General features: G+C 43.9%; 1 protein-coding gene across 2 annotated transcripts in view; it reads right to left on the bottom strand.

Moving 5' to 3' along the window:
• Nucleotides 1-25,016, bottom strand: part of PLXNA1 (plexin A1) — a 340,506-nt gene that overhangs the window by 55,394 nt on the left and 260,096 nt on the right. For both annotated transcript variants that reach the window (XM_063121369.1, XM_063121370.1), the window contains exons 14-21: nt 24,286-24,406; nt 23,414-23,550; nt 21,250-21,417; nt 19,880-19,973; nt 18,475-18,711; nt 16,750-16,893; nt 14,474-14,708; nt 9,443-9,585 (exon numbers count right to left, since the gene is read on the bottom strand). In XM_063121369.1, coding sequence (XP_062977439.1) covers nt 9,443-9,585; nt 14,474-14,708; nt 16,750-16,893; nt 18,475-18,711; nt 19,880-19,973; nt 21,250-21,417; nt 23,414-23,550; nt 24,286-24,406 — 1,279 coding nt within the window. The remainder of the gene's footprint in view (nt 1-9,442; nt 9,586-14,473; nt 14,709-16,749; nt 16,894-18,474; nt 18,712-19,879; nt 19,974-21,249; nt 21,418-23,413; nt 23,551-24,285; nt 24,407-25,016) is intronic.

The following is a 25,016-nucleotide window of genomic DNA, read 5'->3' as shown; positions in this document are numbered from 1 at the left end:
GGTGCAATATAAATAATAAGTAAAAACACAATAAATCTGTATCCATGTGATTCATTAACAGTGGAGGCCTCCTGAACATTGTAGTTGCAGGACAAGTATCTCTCCAGCTGGGCAGTCTGGCATTTTTGGAGAAAAAATATGGGAAGGACCAAAAAAAAAGAAAATGGTAAACTTTACGTATGATTTTTATGAGATACAAGTATGCACAGATAGGAATATAGGGCATGTGTACACCATTCCTATATCCCAGGATTGTCCCAGGATCATCCCTGTGCATCCAAATGACACACAGGGGATCCCGGGAGCAGGCAGGGACGACCCCTCCATCTGCCTGGGATAATCCTTAGGTGTAGAAAGGGCCAGGGTCTCCAATCAGCAGCTACTGAATGCTCGCAGTTTGAGACACAGGGGTCTGCTTGTTCCCCAATGGCCAGAAAAATCACATGGTAACACAAGCCCAGCTGGCAATAATAGGATAATCTGCAGGCCAATTCAGATGTGTGAAGGATTTCAGATATACAAGCTATTCATGCTTCTAGTGACTCCTCTAGGAAGCCATGCTTTAGATTTTACATTAGAAATTGAGATTTAGAAGCCAAAACAAACCATACTTCTACTGAATATTCAAACAGAGCTTAACTCTCATTTAGATTATGCATCAGGTTTGGACAAAGCCTGAATCCAGAAGCAAGGTGGCCCACTTTGGAGAGATTCAGGCTTTATTTGAGGTGAAACAGGTCTTCTCCAAGAGGTCTGAGCCAAATCTGGCTGCTTCCGAAACTTCTGATCCACTTTAGAGATTTGGAAAGAGACAGAGGTCTGAGACGAGACAGTTGAAAATTGCAACATTTTCCCCACAAGATAGCCGAAAACGGAAAATGGCAGACAGAAGGTAGTGGGGAAGGGGGTGGGGGTTGACAGCTCTAGCTTCCAATCAGGGATTGATGTTATGAGGGAATCCCAACCACAATGGGGAAGGATACTGAATTAATATATCCGAACTGGGGAACTGTTTTCATTGCTCTTTGTAAGAGTAACACTGAAAAAGTTTCACGGAGGTGTGGTTGGTGTTTGTTTTGGCCTTGTGTGAATTATCCAGACCAATCCTTTGAACCTTTTCAGTAAAATCCTAGCCTAGAATTCTTTCCTAAATTCAATCCCTTACATCCTAATGATTATTTTTAATCTTGCTGTTTGATGATGATTATTGAATTTATATCCCACCTTTTTTCCTCGAAGGAACCCAAAGTGGCATACATAATCCTCCTCTCCATTTTATCCTCACAACAACAACACTGTGAGGTAGGTTGGGCTGAGAGTCTGTGACTGGCCCAAAGTCGCCCAGTGGGTTTCCATGGCTGAGTGGGGACTAGAAGATCTCCTGACTCCCAGTCCAACACTTTAGCCAATACACCACACTGGGTCTCACACTGGGTCTGTTCTGTCTTCTGTGTTTCCTTCATCATCATCCCCCCCCCTCCCCCGGCCTACCCCATACTAGCCATTGTTGCATAGTTTTAAATTCAGTGTCTGTGAGTGAGTTCTACTTCAGTGCATTATTCTGTGATTGCCTCACTCTGTTCTCTGGTGTGTGGGTGTGGGTGTGTGCGCACGCATGCATATGGGCTCTGGAAATCTGTTACACACACAAACACACACAGGGGCAATCTACATGAGGTTCCCCCCACCCTCCATTATAATGCCTGGCTCACTCATATGGCATGCAGCACACAACACTCTTCCCAAACTGCTCTCCTTGCATTATTTCAGACGTTATATTCTGGGTTTCACAGTTCCCCCACACACACCGTCTTGCAGGTTCCACAGAGTTAAACCCTGAGTTCCAACTCTAGGTTGTCTCTCCCCTGATAAGCCAGACTTCCTGGTTTGCATACAACACTAAACAACACCAGAAGTGGTGTGTGCCTGGGTTGTTTAGTCACTCCCATTTGCAGCAGGAACAACCCGGCAGGATGCACCAGCATGATCGCTTCTCATAACCCAGGGATGGAAACCATCTGAATTGAAGGGATGTCTCAACTAGGCTAGAGAGTTGTTAACCCATTCCCTGCCCACTGTTCCTTCACTCAAAAACTGCTCCCCAAGTCTGCTTCCTCCCTACCACCACCACCCCAGCTTCTAAATGTGTATAGAACAAAGAGGCAAGCGAGAGAAGACTGTTCTAGGGAAAGGCACGAACGTCTTTTGACTAGCAGTGCTTGGTTGTTCCCAGCCAGGAACTGAACATGCAGAGCTGCCTAATGCTCCATTCATCGCAGACGGTTTGTGTAAGGCCACTGACGCAAATTTTCGCTGATGAAAATGAAGGAAGGCCCTCCACTCACTCAGCAGCCATGAAGAGATGTTCAGGTGGCATGTTCCTATCTGGGCTGAGTATTCCGCTTCCAAAATCGGCAACACTTGATAAGTTTGGAAATTGGTCCTGTCCTACACAAGCGATCTTATCAGAATTGCACGCAGCAAGTAGAGGAGGGGGAGATGGTAGTGGTGGCAGCACAAAACACCTGTCACATAAATGATCTCAGCAGGCTTGGCTTGCCATCGACAACTCTGAAAGCAATGAAGCAAAGTCTCTCCTGCAAGCAGACACCCTCTTCCTCCCCTCCACCCCCTTCGCCCCGCACCTCCGTCTCCCACTCTGTCGCTCTTCTCCTCCTTTTTGCGATCATTAGCAGAAGTAAATGAACAATAAAGAATTAAGTATTTAATCAGGCTTTAAATTTGCACAAAAGCAACGAAGTAACAACCCCCAAACCCCAACGTGGAGAGGAGCTGCTAATGACAGCACTTGCACTTGGCTATGGATTAGTGTTTTTTGCATGCGTGCACACGGCGCGGGGAGGGGAAAGGAGGGGGGCAGGGAGGGAGGGGGAGCACACACTCTTTCCTAGTCATTTACAATAGCTAGCATTACACTCATTCCAATTATAAGACGACAAATAAACACAAACCTACATCACACGGGGCTTTTAAAACTGTCCTTATTTTTTATTTAATACGGGGTTTCCGCTCTTTTAATTTCATTTTCCCAACCAAACATATATGGCTTCTCTGGAATGAGGATTACAGCTGGGAAAGGCCAGGTACGTTCTTGGTTTAATTAGCTTCCTGGGCTCCTACATGATTACTCACTGCAGTTCCTATTTCAAAGTTGTGCCAGATCTAACCTATGTGGCAACTTCGTATTCGCAATTCCAAGAGACTGTTCCACACTTTACTACAAAACAAATGAATTTATCCAAATGTATCCTCATTTATCTCCAGAAAGGGGGGGGAATAAAAAATTCAAATAAATGGGAATGCAACTCATTTGGAATATAGGATTCTATGAACGGACAAAGCATGCTGAATTCCAATAAGGAGGAAATATGGAGATAGGAGAAACTTCTGATAATGGCAGCACTACTCTCCAAGGCCTCCCGTTTGCCTGTGTATGGAAGTTTATGGTTTCATTTGTTCCATTTCCACCTTATTCTCATACTAGTAAGTTGAAGTCCCTGTCTCCTGGCTGCTGTGTGCCCTCTCTCTCTTTCTCTTCCCTCACAATAATTAAGGATGTAATGACAGGCAGAGTGTGATCACAACAAAATAACTGCCAAGAGCTTGAAACACAGATGGGCCAAAAACCTCCAGCACATTCCAGAGAGGATAAAAACAGAACTCTCGATTCAGATACTTGGTTTTCAGGCCACCCTTGCAGACTGATCCATGAAGGACCTACGTTCCAGTCCCAGTGTAGACAGGAAAACAGACCTTTCCAAGGTAACAATCTCCAGTAAGCAACACCAATATACAGACGAAACACAGAGTCAACCTAGGCACCTACCCATCGTCCTATTGCTATTCTCTCTATATCCCAACAAGCTGAATCAATCATTCACACATCACGAGACTAATTTTGCCACTATTGCTTTCTCAGAGTCATTAGGCTTTCTTTTCTCCCCCCCCACCCCAAAATCATTTCACACAGATTAAGAACATAAGAAGTGCCCTGATGCTGGATCAGACCGAGGGTCCATCTAGTCCAGCACTCTGTTCACACAGTGGCCAACCAGCCATCAGCTAGGAATGAACAAGCAGGACATGGTGCAACAGCACCCTCCCACCCATGTTCCCCAGCAACTGGTGCACACAGGCTTACTGCCTCAAATACTGGAGATAGCACACAACTCTCAGGGCTAGTAGCCATTGATAGCCTTCGCCTTCAGGAATTTATCCAACCCCCTTTTAAAGCCATCCAAATTGGTGGCCATCACTACATCTTGTGGTATTCCATAATTTAACTATGCTCTATGTGAAGAAGTACTTCCTTTTGCCTTGAACCCAGTGGCATCACTCACCAATTAATACAGTCCAAGTCTATAGGACTCTTATGCACATCCTGGCTTTTATCCAGAATACACGTTCCACCAGGGGAAGGATTCTGTTTGCAAAACTAGTCTTCCACATCCTCTCCACCCACCTAGAGACTCTCCCCTTTTTACACTCCAAATCGCCAGAGGATCTTCCAACACTCCAGAGCAGATTTTGAGGATATGCAAGGAGGGGGAGGGCTTCATGGATGCGGAACTCCCATTGCGCAAGTGGAATCTTTCCATCAGCAGAAGGAAGATTCTGGATCCATCCCACAACATTTTGATATCAAGAAAACTCACATTCTGTGTCCAAAATGAGTTATGCAAATCAATAAAACAAACATACTTATTTTTCACCTAAATTTATTTTTATTTTATTTTATTTATTACTGCATTTATATCCCGCCTTTTTTCCTCCAAGGAATCCAAGGCAACGTACATAATCCTCCTCCTCTCCATTTTATCCTCACAACAACAACCCTGTGAGGTGGGTTGGGCTGAGAGTCTGTGACTGGCCCAAAGTCACCCAGTGGGTTTCCATGGCCGAATGGGGACTAGAACCCAGATCTCCCGACTCCCAGTCCAACACTCTAGCCACTACACCACACTGGCTTACAGTTACAGTATGCATATTTTATTCTTAAGGCATGTTTTTGAGGTTTTGTAGAATTTAGATTTTGGGGGGGGGGGAAGTGTTGTTGTAGTAGCAGGAGATGTATGGATAAATGAAAGGCCACAGTAATGCATGGGTAAGAAAGCATAACTGGAGGCTATGAGACCAGGGCAGATAACAATCAGCAGAACACTGGAGTAGTTTGCAGATACCGTATTTTTACATTTCAAATGGAATCTCCACAACTATGAGGGTGGAATTTTTTTTCTTTTGAGGAGGGTATTAAGACTCCACATCACATTTTGATGTTACATTCCATCTGAAATTCTTTATGTAGAAAAAAGGTAAAGTGTAACAAAACATTAGACTTCTTTCTTTTAAAAAAACCTCTTCCTCAAAGTATTTAAAAGAGAGGTGGTTCTGATCCATTTTTTTGGGAAATGCTCCATGCTGGTTGATCTAAAGGGTTGCTTTTTAACAACAAGAACATGGGTTAAACCTGGTTTGTGAGAGTGCTTATATAAACATAGGATGAATTAGTGCAGAAGTCAAGAATATGTGGCCTTCCTGGTGGTGTTGGATTGCAACTTCCATCAGCCCCAGCCAGCACAGTCCATGGAGAGAGCTGATGGGAGTTCCAACAACATCTGGAGGGCCACACGTTCCCCACCCCTGAATTAGCAGTAGACATCCACCATGACTATGTGAACAAAATAACAGATAAAAGATGTTAAAACTCAAATCATCTCTACTTAATGAGCAAGGCAAAGGACACAAGCACCAGAAGTAACTGAGCCATGAGTATACATGCCAAATGGGAACATGGCTCCAAATGTTTAAAGATAACTCCAGCCTAAAGAAACAGAACAAGAGGGCAATTGATATTTATTAGAGACCCAGTAGTGGAGTAGGGATTTTATACACGCCCTTCTATTTTCAATGTGAAAGGCTCACAATTGAGGTCCTTCCTCTTTAATTTTACTGGATCTTAACAACACTTTCCCAGAGCTGGATAGTTAAAGGACCCAAGGTAATTCTAAAATGGAGAACCACCGTAAAAGACAGGATGGATGGCCCATAACTGGGATGGTAAAACTAGATCACAGAAGCAATGATTGTGCCAGGCTACAATAGGCAGCCTATGTGCTTGAACTGACAAGCCCTTGATTCTCTGTAATTAATAACTGCATCGTGTTCTGGAGCCGATTACGTCTCCTAAATATGTTCCGAAACCCACGTCAACATTAATTACTCTGCGAGGTCAGCAGTGAAGGGAAGATAAGGCCACCTCTCACTTCTCCAATCAAGAACAACCTTACTACACAGGAAAATGTGAAGCCAATTTTTGCACAATTGCTTGTACTAAATTAAGCGAACATTGTAAGATCTGACAAAGGGAGGGGGAGCTGGTTGGGGAAGAAGCAAAGGATGAGACCGCATTGGGGGAAAGTGAGAGCTAGGAATTCTGATGATGTCAGGCAAGTCTCTTGGAAACGAGTGGTCAGTCATGCATCAAACAAACCCAATTGGATAAACCAAGTGCTGCAGAAAATGACAGTAGCAATGATATTAATATAAACATTGATATTAATTTCAATGCGCACAGTAGCCATACAGTGGTGACCCAAAGCTTATTTTGACTAGCATGTAGAAACATATTCTTGCCAGCATGTCAGCCCTTTCTTTATGAACATAAGCAGAGCCCTAACGGATCAGATCAAAGGCGTATCTAGTCCACTGGCCTCTGGGAAGCCCACAATCAGGACTTGAGGGCAACGGTCTTCTCCTCCAGTTGTTCTCCAGCAGCTGGTATTTAGAAGCATACTGCTTCTAATTGCAGACATAGTATATGACTACCATGACTAGTAACGGTTGACAGCATTATCCTCCATTAATTTGTTTAATCCCCTTTTAAAGACGTCTGCATTGGTGGCAATCACAACTTGTGGTAGAGAACTGCATAGCTTAACTATGTGTTATGTGAAGAACTACTTCCTTTTGTTTGTTCTGGATCTCCCACCATGTGCCTTCAATGGATGATCCTCGGGTTCTAGGATTTTGAGACACTAGACCTTCATTGACTCTCAGAGTCACAGAGATGGAACCCCTACTGCATATTTCTATTTCGGTGGAATCCTGTACAGGGCGATGCCCCAGAACTACAGCAATCAATCACAATGGTAGCCCCTCTGGACCACATATCCAGGGGTCAAGAGAAAGACTATCACATTAGAAGTGAAGCACACAACCAAATACAATCAATCACTATGTGAAGATGAACCAAATGCACAGAGCATTAAAGATAGATTTGAATTGTGGTTCTTAGAAGAAGTTCTCTATAAAATGAGAAATTATTTAGTGAGACTGTTCTGATAGAAACCCCACACACAATAAAGGCTGGACCTGTCAGTGAGGCCCCAAGACAAGGGCGTGAGCACCAGGGATATCTGAGCAATCCCTGGTTCCCAAGAAGGGAGGAGTGAAGGAAGGAAGGAAGGAAGGAAGGAAGGAAGGAAGAAAGGAAGGAAGGAAGGAAGGGTTATTTTCTGAGACTATATATATATATATATGCACAAAAACCAGCACAGTGTGACCTTGCAAAGGAGATCAGCGCAAGCAGCGCTTCCATGTCACAGAAGCAAAAGCACTGAAGTAAAAACTGCCCTCGCTGGCACAATGTAGCTACTATCCAGTATAGGACAGCCCCATGCTGTATAGATATTTCCCCCAAAAAAACTGTCCAGTCTGCTTTTCAATGTGACATACCCCAGCCATGCCATCAGTTCCATCAACAGATTTTCCCACACCCGATAGATTTTGCTGTCAGAAAAATGTTTCTGCTGTTAGTTGCCTTTGCTCAGTTTCATTCAGCTACTCCTCATTTAAAATCTGAACTGCCTTTTGCTGCCTGTCTTCATGCTTACCCAATATATCTATGGCTCACTCTGCTCTTGCCCCATTTAACCTATCCATTAACAATCTTAAAACACACACACTTTAGTTCTCTCAGTTGCTATCAATCAACATCATTCTGGAATTGAAATCCCCAGGTACAGACAAACTACTCCAGTTATTCTCACAACAACGGAGATAATAGTGATTGGGATAGACATCTCCTTGCTCTGGAATTTAGTAGAAATATCGGAACAGCAGCAAAAGCAGGAATGATCCAGTGTGGTCCAAGAATGGTTGTTGGCTTGCTCAAATCCTCCTGAAACCATTGACAGAGTAGGTCATCTTAGTCAAATCACTCTCTCTCAGGTTCAGTTTCCTATTTGTAAAACTGGAATTTCAGCGACTTACTCACAGTGCTGAAAAAAGAACTGCACACCAGTCCCCATGCTCAAGTTTCAGCTATTGGGTGGTATAAAAATGTAATAAATAAAATAAATAAGTTCCTATATGAAGTGATAACAACTGGGAAAACCCCAAAGCCATTGCTATAGATTCTCATCAATAGAATGTTATCTTTGTTATCAGTCTTACCTTCAAAATAATAAGTGTCCCATCCATTAGTCTATTTTACCCATCATCATCATCATCTTTAGACCTACCTCCTAGCAGCCTGCAAATCCACCCAAAAAGATTCCTGTGACCCAGCATCTGGGAAACTATATGAGACTAGTTCCACCCTCCTTTAGTTTGGGTGCTATTTCATCAATGGCAGGTAGTCACATGTATCAACAGAAAAAGATACCTGAACTTCCAGCTGTAGAGGCAACAGCACCCTTATTCCATTGAGAAGCTGTTTAGTTGGCATGCTTCCAAAACAAAAAACCTAAGCATGTGTAAGCATCAGAATCTTGAATGTGCAAATCCCAGGGGGATGAGGTTAGGAGTGGTGGAACAATCTTACTGTGAAATCATTAGTCTATCCTATGTCAGACAGACCTCAAACTGGCAGAAGTACCACCACAACATCCTTGTCAAAACTGACCGGACTGGTACAGCAAAAATGCAGACAAGTCATAGGAACATAGCTGCCTTAGACTGAGTCAAACCAAGGGTCCATCTAGCCCAGTACTGTGAGTGACAGTGGCTCTCTAGGGTTTCAGGCAGGCATTTTTCCACCTCCACCTGGAGAGGCCAGAGATTGAACATTTAAAGCTCAGCTAAAAACTTTTCTTTTTCCTAAAGCTTTTAAAACTTGATTTTGTTCTGACTTTTATACTGCCTGTTTGGTGCATTCTCTTCCCCTCCTTATTGTTTTATTATGATTTTATTAGAATGTAAGCCTATGCGGCAGGGTCTTGCTATTTATTGTTTTACTCTGTACAGCACCATGTACACTGATGGTGCTATATAAATAAATAAATAAATAATAACATGGGGCCTTTCGCATGCAAGGCAGGAGTTCTGTCACTGAGCTATGACATTCCCCCAAAGGCATAAACTCACAAAGACCCAAGGTGAAAGGTTCTCCAAGCGGACACACATACACACATTCCCACACCTCCATTTCTTTCAGCACAGGATGGTCTTCTATCCCAGGGAAAAGGACTCTCATGGCATAGGTGCGATAATCCAAGAAGGGGATGCCGGCTCCATCCAAATCATTGGTCAGCTCATGGATATCAGTCTGCAGCTCAGCAAAGGCTGGGAAGGAAAAAGCAGGTTAAGCAAGAAGCCCAGTTCCCAATCTACCCTATCAACGGTTTGCAGGACTAATCGCAACAATAGGACCCACTGACTAACACCTTGGCTAGTTTTTATAATATCCTCAACTTTATTCAAGGATCCAAGTGAATTAAATGCACATTAAATTAGTAGCTTCTGATCCCAGCCCCGAGACCGAACAAAACAAAACACCACTAAGCTTGGAGTTACGCAGCAAGAGCAGTAAAAAGGTCTGAAAAGGCTTGAATCACAGAAGCCAAACTGAAAGGGATCTTTCAAATGCTGTCTAGTCCACTCTCCTGATACTGAGGCTGCGGTGGCAGGCAGGTGTAGGCCTGAAGGCTATGGCTTTGGCATAAAATTGCCTTTCTGACCACACATATAAAAAGGCACTGAGAATGGCAAAATCCAAGCAGAGATTTTTTAAGGGAGCATTGGAGACAGGAAACAGTTGTACGCTGCAAGATTATACACATTGCATTCTGATTTCACATCTTGCTGATGGAACAACCATTTGGTGATCTAGTTGGTTGGGTTTGAGGGAGGAAGGGAGGGAGGGAGGGAGAGGGAGAGAGAGAGAGAGAGGGAGAGAGAGAGAGAGAGGGAGAGAGAGAGAGAGAGAGAGATGGCATCCTGTACCTTTAATTGCACCTACAAGGGGAAGCAGGTTGTTTGTGTACATGTTCTAGTGCTGTACAAGTGTGGAGGGGGGGAGGATGCAAGGGAGGGGAATCAAATTAATGGCACTTTAAAAGGAAGCTCGAAGCGGCAGAGGGCTGCAGGCTGATCAGTGTGATGAGAAAAAACAAACCGTCAGCTTGAAAGGCCCACTATCTTATCTGTAACTAGTGGGACTAGAAAAGAGAAAAGGCAGAGAAGATATTGCAGCTTTTAATTAAAAGCAGATCCTTTTATCTGCCAGCTGTGGAAGACAAGGCGAAATCCTCTCCATGCGCTCCCCTCCCATCTTCAATCCTCTCTGTCACTATTTCTATCTACAGGGGCTATTTTTTCCACTTCCCTCTTTTTTTATTATTATCTCATTTTAGGTGCCCGCTTCTGTCACAGCCTCTGGGCCAACTTGGGAGTTGGCAGGGTCACAGCCCCAGGCACTGGCTTGTGGCGATAATGGGCAATTAGGTTTTATCAGCAGGATCAGAAGCAGCATTCTGTCCAATTTCTCAGCATCTGTCTGTCACATAATGAGAGACCCACAGCCTTTTTTTCAGTCAGGCTTCTCTTTCCTTTAAAACTTTTCCTCTTAAAATCTCGCTAAATTCCTTCGAACTGTAACAGATAAAATTCAACCACCTTCAATAAAACTGTTTCACCTGGACCCAGACTCTCCCCAAAGGACAACCCACGAAAGAGGAACCAAGCTTGCAGAATTATCCAGGCTGCAAGCAAAACTGGAGTGATCAGAAAAAGCCACGGACACCCTGGGAGAAGCATGAACTTAGTCACTATGCTTAAATCTCAACCCTAACTGACTTGCTCAGATGCAGCTCACTCCCCAGCTAGGTGAGTCGCAACACTTTTGGCTACTGCTGGCAAAATCTGACTGTTACCCACTGCATGATGGTACCAACCATCTTATCCTGCAACACTGTTAACAATGACTACTTAAGAGCCAGTCTGGCGTAGTGGTTAGAGTATTGGACTGGGAGTTGGGAGATCCAGGTTCTAATCCCCACTCAGCCCTGGAAGCCCACTGGGTGACTTTGGGCCGGTCGCAGACTCTCAGCCCAACCTAGCTCACAGGGTTCTTGTTGAGAGGATAAAATGGAGAGGAGGATGATTATGTACACCTCCTTGAAGGAAAAAAAGGTGGTCTATAAATGCAATGATAACTAAATAAATAAAATTAAGGAGTATCTCATGCATTTCAATCCATTCCTGATCTGTTTTTAGGTTTGGCTGACAGCTCAAAGTTGTTTTTAGATGTATGTTGTCTTTGTGTCTCCCGTCTGCTTTATATTTTTATGCTTTTAAATTCGGTATATCATTTTTAATGTTTTAATCTTTCGTAAGCCATCCAGAAAGCTTCGGCTAGAGGAAGATATAGAAATGTAGATGCTGATGCTGATGTTGATGCTGATGATGGCATTAACCATAGTGAGACCAGCAACGGTCAGAATATATTCTAATCTAGCATTGTATTTGTTACATTCCTGTCCCCCACTTCCTCCAAGTTGCTCAGGGTGATGTATAAGATTCTCTCACCTTTGAATTGTTTTATTAATGTATTCTAAATGCTGTACAATGCTTAAAGGGCTAGTTTTATGAGGTGTTTAATAAATATAATAAATTCTACCCTCACCTACAATCCTGTGAGGCACGTTAAGCTGAGAGGCAGTGACTGATCCAAAGCCATCAACGGGACTTCATGGCTGAGTAGGGCTTTGAATATCCCTTGCTCCTAGATTGACCCTCGATAATCTCTACACCACGCTGGCTATGGAAGTCTACACGTCAGGTCCACATATTTGAGCAGAAAAGAGAGCACCAGCGAAGCATTTGTAAGTGGACAATTCACTCTTAATATCTCACAAGGACAGTGGTTTTGTGAGTTTCAGTGAACGATATGCCTTCAGAAGTTATTAGGGTTTCTTATGAGCAAGGCCTGCTTCATTAAAGACTAGTGAAGAAACTAATTGCTTAGTGCCCACATGAACATAGGAAGTGGCCTTATATTAAGTCAGACCATTGGTCCATCTAGCCCAATATTGCCAACACTGACTGGCAGCGACTCTCCAGAGTTTCAGGCATGAGTTTTTCCAGCCTTACCTCCAGCTACCAGGGATTGAACCTGGGACCTTCTGCATGCAAAGCAGGTGCTCTGTCACTGAGCCACGGCCCCTCCCCATAAATTCTCATTTAGGAGGTGCAGAACCTCTTTCAGCCTGAGGGCTCATTTTCATTTTGGAGAGGTTCTCAGGGGCTGCATTCCAGGTGGGTGGGTGGGGGCGAAGGCAGAAGGGATGAGGCCAAAATACCAGCATAATTTAGCTTAAAGCTCTAACCACCAGCTCTAACCGCCTTACAGAATAGGGAAATAGCTGCACAAAAGCTGGGAAGCCATCGAACGATCGGTGCTTGTGTGAAAGAGAGCGCAGCGTCCTGGGGAAACCCGGAGGGTTAAACTGGGATCCCCAGAGAGCTGGATTTGAGCCCTGGGCCCGAGGTTCTAAACCTCTGGTACTCCATGTGGGGGGTAGTTTTGTCCTATGGATCAGTCCAACTGGGGCCCTGTTCAGACAACATGCTAAACCATGATGGTTAAGCATTTTGAGCTAAACAGTATGGCTTGGTGTGTCGTGTAAACCATGACTTCACGTGTCATGTGAACCATTCCTAACCATGGTCACTACATAACCACGGCTTAAACACCCTCACTAACCACTTGCTGCAGAAGGGTTAGCAGCCTAACCATGGCTTAGCTTGTTATCTGAACAGGCTGAATATGTTATTATTTCACACTTATACACTCTCACCAAAATCGTCCTCCAAAACGCTTAGAGTGGCTTCTATGGTTCCCAGGTGGTCTCCCACTTAGGCAGCTCACAGAGCCAGAATTGCACAGCTTCAGCAGCAGAAATGCATCATGTGTCTTCAGACCATTCTCTGAAAGTCTCTAAATTTAGAATACTCAGCACGAAGGCTTCAGTCCATACACTGCTTCTTGGCCAGTGCCAACTGGGACTCAATTGGGTTGCTCCAAACAGTAATGGCCTGCAAATGTAATGGCTTCCAAGCTGCCTAAACATCTAAATTACAGGAACTACATTGGATGGAATCCTCCTGAGGGACATAATGAAAGCCCAAATTTACTTGTGAAGGCAGCAGATCCATTTCCTTAAACCTGGGTCTGCCCATCCTCACCTTATGTGTTAGGTGGGCTTGGGTGGGACCTTTTTTTTTTAAGAGTAAAAAGGGTGCATGAATGGGGAAATATTGAAACCAGCTCCCTCTGCAGCTTAGCTCCCACTATCTCTTCCCTCCCTCACCCCGGTGGTTTTTGCTTCACCAAACTCAGGTACTGGAAGTACGCTCAGCTGCAAGTAAAGCACTTGTGGGAAAAGACTGCAGGGACGTAAACAGAGGGCTCAGGGAGGGCTCAGCTCCACCTCCTCTCCATGTGACTGGGCTAGACTCAAGCTTAAACAAATGGGTTTGCTACCATTATGTGTAGTCTGAGGCTCAGAATGAGTCTCCAGAGCAACAATCGTAGCAACAGATGCTAAAGTAATAATCAAAGTAGAAAGCTTAAGCTCCAGCCCACAAATTACTTTCATCAAAGTACTGCACTGAAACTCACTAAAGCCATGAAACAATCCATGGATTGTAGGCTTCATGTTAACTCATAAATCCTTATTAACACCTTTACCGTAAGGGATCTCATTAGAATGAGATCTTCCCTAAAACAACTTTATTTTAAAAGATGCTTTAAAGTAGCATTTGTTATCATGTCCGGCAGATAGCAGGCCATGGTATTTAGCAGAGGAAAAAATAAAAGATAAATTTCAATTAGTAAAGGAACCCAAAGAGCATAAGACAACCTCTGAAAAATATGTACCAATTTCCCCAGATGGCTGAAACGGTGGTAGGTTTTATAGCAGGCCCTACCAAGGTATTTCCTTGGTAACATTGCTGCTCACACTGCTAATGTGTTTCATGTAAACAAAAGAGGTTAAAAACTGGCACATAACGAAGAGCAAGGAATCAATCTCTCTCTCTCTCTCTCTCTCTCTCTCTCTCTCTCTCTCTCTCTTGGGTAAAAATGGAAGTAAAGGGCAGATGGGCAGGCTGAATTCAGTGTGAATGATAGAACAGTGAAAAAGAAAAAGAAATAGCCAAGCATCCTCACCTTCCTTGCACTCCAAGGCCACGCGAGACTCCAAGTTGTCCATCTGCAGCTGGAGGCGTTTGAGGGTGCGGTCAGCATCCCGGGACTTCCGCTTGTATGCAATGAGGACAATTATGATGATAAGCAAGAGGAGGCCCCCACCCCCGCCAATGCCAATGATGGCTGGCAGGGTCAACAAGTTGTCTGAGTAGATCTGCAGTGTCCCCGGGGAGAACTCAAAGCCCCCAGCCTTGATCTGGGAGACACCGGGAGAGAAAAAGAACAAACATTAGCCCTTCTTGGCAATGAAGTGCCCCTGGTTGCTCTTGCATTCCTCACCACTTAACAGAGATGAGGGACCCAAGGAGATTTCGAAATTGGGCAGTTTCGGATTGCTCCTGTTTGAGACCATAATAAAAGGGCGCAAGATTTGAACAGTGAAGGATTGGGTTGCTAATTATAAAGGACCAGTCATGATTCCAAAGTACTGGTCAACTCTTCTCCTCTTTAGTAAAGGAGAGGGGTGGATGTGGCAGGCAAATGTGGAGGGGGAAGAGGGTTGAGATGATTATTCTATTAGAAACAGAACAGGGTACTCTTTGCCTCTCAGCATACTTATTATAATGGTAACTCCAACTTTGCCAGCCACACCCCAGCACCTGCTAGTTAGCACTGACTGCAGCCTTCGGAGGGAAGCAAAGGCATGAGAGGGGAAGGACAAAAGCCAGGCACTGCAGGGCAAAGTCTCACGTTGCCTGTCCAAAGCACTATAAAGGAATTAGATGGGATGCAGACACAGGCTGGTACATTGCCGATGCCTGCAAGGAGCAAGCAGCGAGTTTGATGTCTCATTCAAACAACATTATAATAACAGATGGGATGCAAAGTGCATTCCCCTGATGGATGAGGCGCCTGGAGGAGGGAATGTTTTGGGTCCCTTTCAAGTACCCAAGGCCACATTGACTGAGTCAGAATTGCTGTGCTGCAGCCTAATAGACAGCAAATTCTACTTAACACATTCAGGGACTGTTGAATGGTAGCAGGGAACAGGCGAAGAACAACCTGCCTTGAGCATGAACACAAATTTCCTTTCCACTTCTGAAGCCAATGATAGCAAACTAATCAAGTACCCACGGGGGTCAGGCGGAAGCATCCTAAATACAAGGAACAGCATCAGGTAGGGTGCGTTCACATGGCAAAGCTGCAAGGAGCATTTGGACAAGTGGGACTTGTGCCAATGTATCTTTTTTTCTTTCCGTCAAGATTCCTGTGTATGCATGTAGCATTATCCAGATGTGCTCCCATAGCTAGTATTGCATGAAAACAGCTTTGGCATGGTCTTTAGTCAGCCTTCCACTTGTTCAGTAAGAGAATCCATCTTAATGTCCAGCTAAAGATTACTTACACTCACTTTGTAAATGCTTGGGTTTACTTTACTTCCCCCTTGTTATTTGCCCATGGTGCACACAGTGGTTGCAGAACCGCATTCATTGAAGACTACTGATGATAAAAGGGCCACAGACAAGCAGATAAAAGGAAACGTTGATCCATGCAGGGCTCCATGCACATCAGCCCAATTCTACCATCCAGGCATGAAGTTTATACTTTGGGATTTGCACACCCATCTGAACCCTATTCCTTCACACTGGCCCATGCTCTCTGACAACCAGGAGCAATATTAAGAGGTTTGTTACAAATGCAAGTAGAGGATACAAGAGCAAGAAGAGGTGAAAGAACTGCTATGGATGCAAAGAGCTCCAGGCGTGCTTTCATATTCACTCAGAATTGGTATTTCCAATTCAAAAGACAAAACAAAACCCTTCTAGAATGTAGTAATTTATAAGACTCTTTGCAGAACATTAAGCATTGGGATCCAAAAAGTCTTCATCAACTCTGTCTCCCATCATGCAAAAAACTTAGATTTTCTCCCCGTGGGTCTGCAAGAATTCCCTGCTCTAAAATTACGTCCAAAATATTCCAGAGATTCCAAATTCCGCAACGTGGTGACACAAATTTACCTAGAAAACACTGCACAAGCAATACGTGTAAGGTAGTTTGGTGTACAGAACCAAATTTTACTTTTTAGCTTACGGAACACAGATTCCATGTTGCAGAATTTGTATCTGGGAAGGGGTGGAGAAGAATGAGTAGATAATGGAAGATGCAAATATTCTGTCCTCTTTATGACCTGGACTACATGGGACTCTTTCAGCAGGAAAACAACAAGCATCCGGTGCTTGGTGCTTGTCCAAGCAACACAAAGCACGCACACAGGGGCCATGCCTGACTTGATTTACCGTCACTTTATGCTGCCCTGTGAGATTTGGTGACTCGCAGAGAAGTTGGGTCTCAGAAACCGTTAGGGCACAGGGAGTGTCACCAATCAGCACAGTGTAGTTCAGCCGGAAATTGCCAGGTGCTGGAGGGAGCAGGTTGCGGCCCTTTAAGAAACAAAGCAGAATAAGACTGGGTTCACTAGTAGGCTTTCACCTCAGCCTTCTAACCCACAAAGAGATACATCCCTCTATCCATTTTCTTCTCTGGATAAGGGAGCAGCAGGAGCTGAAGGAGCAACATTCCAGTATATCAGGGGTTCAGAAACAGCCAACGTGAGCTCCTAACCTGCCCCCTTCCTCTGACTCCACCCCTTTCCCCTAATGGCCACGCCCCTTCCCTATAACCCACCCCTTTCCCCCAACCAACAATTGTTTTTCCCCCATTCTGAAAGTTTTAGATGCTCTTGTTAGCATAACCACCTCCATTTCTAACAGGAAACTGTAAAGTCTCTATTGCACACCAAGCAAAATGTCATAATGCCCTGTATGAGAATGTCTCCTTGTGTGCGTCCTTGCATCCTTGATTACTAATATAAACAAGAGCTCTGGCTCCAGCTGTCTGTGTCGAAGTTAACTTCTATAACTTACTGTCAGGCCAAAGGTATTGTTTACAGGACTGTTTAGCATAATTAGCTATGCCTCAGTGTTATGTTCTGATTGGTTAATGCTGCTACTGGGCCCTGCCCCTTGAAAGCTCAAATACTGTATCGTATTCCCTATGTCTTTTGTCTGATTGCTCCCTTTGAAGAGACCAGGCCTTGATTACTAATCAATAAAGCGCTTTTGAACCCTCTGTCGCTGGAATGGTGGAGTCGTGCTTAAGGGCTGTTTAGATCTCGTCCTTGGGTGAAAAGAACATTGATCTAACACTCTCTCTTAAGGCTTAGTTAGTAAGAGCTTTTCAGCTAAGACATGCTGGTATTTTTGGCCCCGACCATTCTGCCTTGACCTCCCAGCTTTTGCTTCCAGCTCTGCCCACCTCTGGAATGTAGCCCCCAAGAGCTTCTCTGAAATGAGGTCACTCCGAACAGGAGTGACCTCAATAGGAAGGGGAATATTTGCTGACATTACATCACTTGTCTTGCCATTGTCACTGTAACAGGAAGACACAACCCCGTTCTTCTCATCTCTACAGTCTTATAGGAACAAAGTGTGAACCGTGCTCTAGCACATCATTAGTGTCAGGATTTCTTAGCTTAATGGAAAGAAACATCACCTAATAGATCCAGGAATATCTCTGACGCCTCTGGCTAGTGTAGAAGGCTGTGTAACGAGTGCGTGTCTGGTGGGAACACTCGTGATGCCACGAAAGAATGCTTGGGCATAGTTGGCAAAGCAGGGCTGTCCATCTCATTGGGAAGGCTGAGGCAAATGATTCACACAGCAGAGAGGGAAGAGCAACAAATTGCGCAGCTCTGCCCCCACCGTTGCCGCCTCCAGCAGGTCCTCTTGAGAACCCCACCAGCCATTCTACTACTAGGGCAGCAAGAGAACAGCTGGCAGGGCTCTCTGGAGCAGTTGCCCATCCTCCTGGAGCGCACCCCTGCTCGGCTGAAGTCTCACAAGACTTTGGGCAAGCTCCCTGCAGCCAGGAAAGAAGGCGGCAGCAGGCAGCTTCTTGCCCCTGATGGTGAGGGTGGTTTGGCTGGGCCTGTGGTAAAGAAATGGGGTTGAGGGGGGTATTACCTTGAGGATGAGTGGGGAGCTTGGCTTGAGCTCCAGCATGCCGGAAGGGAGAGACTCAAACACAGGATCTGGGTAATAGACGAAGTTGGTTCTGTTGATGATCAGCAAGGCCTGGACATTATCCATAACAAAACCAATCTCATCTGGGCGATCACCAAGCTCCGGAGGACTCCGTACTGGATTGTCAATGGAGGGGGCATAGCACACCATGGTGGTATCGTTGTAGACCGTGCAATTCTAGAAAGAACAAAGTTGCTAGATTTACCCAACACTATCTCTCAGTGGTTCCATCTGATTTCAAACATAAAGCAAGGTCAAGTGTAATTACTTCCTGGAAGTTTGTACCTTCCCTCTCTTTGGGAACAATGGTCTAACACAACAAAATGTGCCATATGGAAGTACTGTCTTAGGCAGGAGGTCCGTGTCGAAGGTTCTATAGCATTTCTGACAGCGATTTAATTGCTTCTGGCCTCAAGGCTTTGGACAAATCATGCTGCCTCACTCCTACCATTTTAAAACAAGAGATGAAGATGGAGCCCCTACATTTCCCCTAACTATAGGCCTGTGCTGAATTAAAGTATATTTAACTGCTTATATTCTACTGCATGGTGTGTTCATGTTGTTTACGTTTAAGAAAAGGAACAAATGCTACTGGTAAAACTGAAGTTCCAAACTTGGCGCAGTCTTGCACCCAAGTTAATCCTGTGTCATCATAGATGCCATATGCTGGATAGGCTGCTGTGTATTCCTTTGTCTTTTCCCATACTGTTTTGGTCTATTCTGCCATTACCCATACACTAAGGAAAATAGATTTCCAGGGAAATCTATTTTTCACTTGTTTTGCTGCTTTTGAAGGAGTGGGAGGTTGCACAACACATTTAGATGCAATAGCAGTGTTCTCCATGTAGTTTACAAAACAAAACATGGGATAAGTAGGGGGAGAGAAAAATGTTCAGCGATGATGGCAGATACAAACAACAGGGCTGGAAACAAAAATGGTTCTTTTCATTCCTTTGCAAGAATTCCCTTGAAAATGCCAGAGAGATGGCTTTTACCTGGATCACAGAACACCCAGGACAACAAGTTGAGTGTTCCCCATCACATTTCTCCAGCCAGGCATGGATGGCATTCTTGGCTAGACAGGCACTGTTTCCCCATAGAGTGCTGAAGGCGGTATGAGAGTGCAACTGTTGTCCGTGTTGTGCACACTCATCCCACTATTTCCTCTGGCAAACGTTTCAGAGGTTTTTGCAGGGTTGCACAAGCCTGAGAAGTCTGTTGGACCGCAGACAACGGTGGGACAAAAGAATACTATATGTGCATCAGTGACAATGATGTCTACCATCTGATTTTCAACTCTCTTAAAACCACTGTCTGCTAGTCGGAATATCCAGGGTTTACTTACGTTTTCCCTCTCAGCACTGCCATACTTGGATCGGATCCTGGGTTCCTTGATAGTGGCCAAGTTGGTGCCTGTCACAGTCAACAGTGTCCCACCACTAGGAAAAAGGCAGAAGAAGGGGTTAGCAAATGTTGACAATGGAGTGAGCATAAAACAATCAAGAGAGTCATTTCTATTCCAATATTCCAATCTCTTATCTTCTGACTGGGTAAAAAAGCCCAAGTTCAAGACTAACTTTAGAGAGCAACTATGAAAATCACCAATTCCCATTCTGGGATCCATTCATTTTCATGGTGTACCAAGAATTCCTACATAGATAGTTGAACCTTGCGTGAGTCTAAACACCAGAATCTCTGAACTAGCAGCCGCTTCTCTCCCAGAACACAAAGAGTGACCGAAGCACAGGAGATACATCTTAGAGCAGGAGCTGTGATCACCCCTTCAGCTGTGCTCCCTTCTAAAGAAGATGCCAATGGAGGCCACACAGTGTTTCTGAGGGCCAAACTAGACAAGATATTGGGAGATCTGGGATCAGGTGTTGCAGCTGCTTTTTCAGATTTTTTTTAAAATCTAATTTTATTACATTTCTATACTGCCCAATAGACAAAGGTCTCTGAGCAGTTTAGAAAAATTAAAATCTTAAACAAGGCCCTTAAATTAGAACCATGGCACTTGCAGGGGTTCAACCATTTCTTCCTGAGACATTTTCCCAATTTAAATTCTTGCCAGCTGCTATTTGTTCCATTGGGGCAGGGGGTGGGGGCAGAATAGTTTCTGCAGGGGGTGGGGATGGTGCAGTGTTAATCCCCAACTCTGCACAAAGGCCCTTATCTAATTCCCCCACAACTGCTGGATGCTTTAAAGTTTTACAGCCGCCACCACAAGAGATCTCCTGACAATACAACTAGCTTAGCCTCACACATTTCCTGGATCCGGGATCCACTTTGGATAATTGTGCTGCAGCTCTTATGGTTGTTATTTCATATTTATATAGTAGGGGAAAGACAACATAAAAATCAAAGGCCTACTGCACCGGATGCTTTACAAAACACACCAGCAGACACAATCCTTACTGCTCAGAAGAGGTACAGCAGGACAGCCATTCACAAATCTGTACTAAACTGCCCCCATTGTTATCAACTGAGCAGAAACTGTCATAGCCAGACCAGTATTTGTGGAGATTTGATTTAACCGGCTTAATGTTACCATTAATCTCTTTTAAGAATTAGACATTCAGAATGGAGGGGACAACAAATATTAAGAATTAGTGTTTCTGTATAATAATTAGTATACAAATATACAAATATTCAAGTATAGCACTTTATTGTCTGTTGATATGTGGCAAATGTAGTACCATCCTCTTCAGTGCTCACCTGTTGATGCTCCACTCTGGCTCGATCTTCTGAATGGTGGGGTCATCAGTATAGTAATAGGTCACCTCAGGACTGCTAAGTATAGCCCGGTTTATATGAATGAAGATGGGCGAGTCCCCTGAGTTCTCACCAGATGGTGTCTTACACCGGATTTCACCAGCATTTCTCCTGTGAGACACAGAAGAAGAGAACAGGAGAGAGAAACACGAAATCAATGTCCTTGGTTATAGGAAGGAGAAGTAAACATTTTCCCCACTGCTATGCTATGGCACAATCTCAGCATTAAGCACGGCTGCCAAGCTTTTCTATCACTCTACGCATCTTACCTAGAACCGTTAAAGAGATTTGCACAGAACAGACACCCTCCCTCCACAAGCACCATAGGGCACAAGCTGAATGTCTGATTCCCAAAGCTGCTTTGCTGTGGGGTAGACTATGCTAAACTAGGAAAGGACGGAATACATTCACCTAAGGATTAAGATACTGTATTTCCTGTAAATTAGGAAATAAGGCCTTCTCTGTGGTGGTGCCATGACTTTGGAATGCCCTCTCCCAAGAGGTATGCCTGGTGCCAACTTTACCATAGTTTGGCGCCACCCATTTATTTACCTGGGCATTTATGAGCATTTAGTTGCCACTGCAATGAATAGGACTGGATCTAATGTTGATATTTTGTTTTCTCTGCTGTTTATTTAATAGCTTTATTGTAGGCTTATTTCTTGTATTTTATTGTTGGTTGTTTTTAATATTCTTGTTACCTGCACATGGGATTTTTATGAAGGGCGAGTTATAAATAGAACTGAACAAACAAAACAAGTAAATTAGTCTAGGTTATGCGTATTGCCCAAGGACCACAGAGTTATCCATCACAGCCCTGACATCATGTGTGGAGAAAGTACAGAAGGACCTAGATGGGACATGCTTGGGAAGGGTTCCTGTTTAGCTGTTCACATTTTATATCAACAAATAAGGCGCCACTCTCTGCAAGTGGTATCCCATCTCTCTGTGTGTCTCAGAGAGGAACCGCTAAAATTATCAGTTAACGCTAAAAAAATAAAATAAATTAAAAACACTAAAGCAAAGGCAGCCGCTGAAGCCGGCATAGCTACGCAGCGTTCCCCATCGTGCGGCTGCTGCAAACAGCAGCGATTAGGGCTGATAACCAGTAATTACTGCACGAAAATATTTAAAGAGCCGTTCCATTATCATCCCTAATCTAAAAATTATCCACTTCATGGCTCAGGGATTTGTGCTTTTTAGAGAGAAAAGAAATTCACAGTCTTTGGTCTTTTAAACAAAACAAAACAAAAAAGTGAGTCTTGAGAAGAAATTCTATATCTTACACTGGAGTGTTTGTTTAGCTCCTTAAGAGAGATACCCCTTTTGAGAGCATACATGCACACATACACATGATCACACATGCGCACAGACTCTCTGCATTCACATCACTCAGTGCATTTCTTCACTTCTTTTTCTCTTTTCTGTAGCAATAGCTTTGCCACAACAATTTTTACCCGAGCCCATTGAGCCTCATTGCGACGCCACCACCTCATTCGCCAGGCTTTGACGCACACACGTACCTCAGGCTAAGCACCACCACTTAAGTACCCGAGGAAGGGGTAAAAAGAAACCCATAACCTTTCCCTTATAGCAGAGGGAAAAGGTAAGGAGGTTTGGACAAGGCACTTCTGTGAATATAGCAGGCTGAATGTTTAATGTAATGTGTTTATTGTGTTTATTATTAACCAATAGAGCAGCAGACACAGCCAAACTGACACGTGGTTTTGCGGTAGCAAATAAAGATGTTTATTGTTGTTTACAGTTCTGAGTTCCTTCAAATTCTATTCAAATCCTGCCTATTCTTAAGAATTCTAGTAGTAACAATTCTAATAATAACAATCCTTAGTCCCTAGAATTTTATTTCCACTCACTCCTCACACAACTCCTGAGAAGAACACCCACAGCTAAACACATCTACCCTCCAAACCCAATCACCAACCGAACACACCAGAACTACTCCTCTGCCCCATATATATATATATACTCCTCCCCCCTTTCCACAGCATCACCAGCCACACCCACTCAGTTCAACATTCCGTTGTCTCTAGATATACTCATGCAGACATACCTAAGGGAATAGAAACGTGGGTAATGCCACACTCACCATGAAAAGGCGCATGGTTTCCCTCCGATGGTCACTGTGATGTCACTTCCGGCATTGAGGTGCTTCCCCTTTATGCTAATCCAGGTGCCCCCAGAGAGGGGGCCACGAGCTGGTGTCACTTGTGAGAACGTAGGAGCCTGTCAAAAGCAAACACAGCAAATTCACACAGTTCAAGAGGCGCCCTCAGTGTCCAGGAACAACCTGGGGAACCTCCTCTCACCTCAGGCATTTTGTGCCACTATGTATATCACAGTGGCATGATACCTTCTTTGATCCTATTGGACACCTCTGAACACTAAAAAGGCAGGCTAGAAAGTCAGTAGTTTTGCCAAATATAAATAACTATCAATAATTTTATTTCAGTAAGTGGCAGAAAAATCTAGCCACCAGAGTCTACTATAGTGGATGATATTAGAAGTGCTACTATCTGCAGAAGCAAAGCCTTAATTTAGTACATAGATGCACCACAACCTTGGATTTTTCCTGTTTAAGTCGTGATCTAGCCCGATCTTAAATAGCTAATGACTGTGCGAAACTTACTTTTTTGACCAATAACCATTAAAAATGAGCATCAGGAACTTCTAAAGCTAAAATCTCAAGAACCTACTGCTTAAGCAATGAAATCGAGCTGCAGTCACTCTTGTATTCTCAATGGTTGGATATGTGACTTCTCCGCAGCCTTCTTATAGGCTGAACACAAAGGTTAGGACGCAATTCATTATCAACCTCAACCTCATTTGTTTCTGAAACAATCGGTTTAAGATTGTTCCTTTACCCTCGTGAAGGTGGAAAACAGACTGTAGGAGATGGAAAGGAAAAAAAGTGGGATTCGGAGTAAGAGATGTCATACGTGAATACTATACCATCCTTACCACAAAAGTGAAGCTTTTGGGGGCTATGGCCTTGTAGCTGGGGGAACAGTCCCTGACACAAACTTCCACAGGGGCATCCTGGATTTTGCTAGGGCTGGCTTCTCCAATCTCACAGACGATCCTAGAGAGGGCACAGTAGGTGGTCTTTGTAACACATAGGCATACATTGGCAGAGTTGCCCTGCAGATCCAGGGCCACATCCCTAGGCCAAGAAGCCAGTATTTCTGCTCTAATTTACAGTACAGACAGGCACTTCCTTCCAACCTCTTCACTGAATTTTGATGGGTTGTTGTTGTTGTTGTTTTTAATCAAATGTCATTTAAAGATTTCAGGAAGTGATTTCTCAACATATATCAAATTGGTCTTTGAATAATAGGCATATTAAAATGGCAAAATATATAAAACATTACAAGTACTGTAAGACTCGACTCAGCAGGAAATCAATTAAAATTTCACAAAATAAAAGAAACTACCGCCCCCCCAAAAAACCCTTATTTTCCCTCCTTCTCCCGCTGCTATAGCAGTATACGTTAATGCAATGTAATGCACGTTCTATAAATTAAACAGTACAAAAATTCTTATACGTTGCTGGCTTAGTGTCTTTGATATGATTGCTATCTGCATATGAAAAGAAAGGCACCCAAATGTTCATAAATTGATTTATCTTATTAAATCCTCTTCCTTTTGAACTTGCTCTGTAAGTTTATACATAATTTTAAACTTGAATAGCC

Source organism: Elgaria multicarinata, chromosome 3 (genome assembly GCF_023053635.1).
Source record: "Elgaria multicarinata webbii isolate HBS135686 ecotype San Diego chromosome 3, rElgMul1.1.pri, whole genome shotgun sequence".
Lineage (NCBI taxonomy): Eukaryota > Metazoa > Chordata > Lepidosauria > Squamata > Anguidae > Elgaria > Elgaria multicarinata.
The sequence above is the reverse complement of the archived record's forward strand: the minus strand, read 5'-3'. Positions and strand labels throughout refer to the sequence as shown.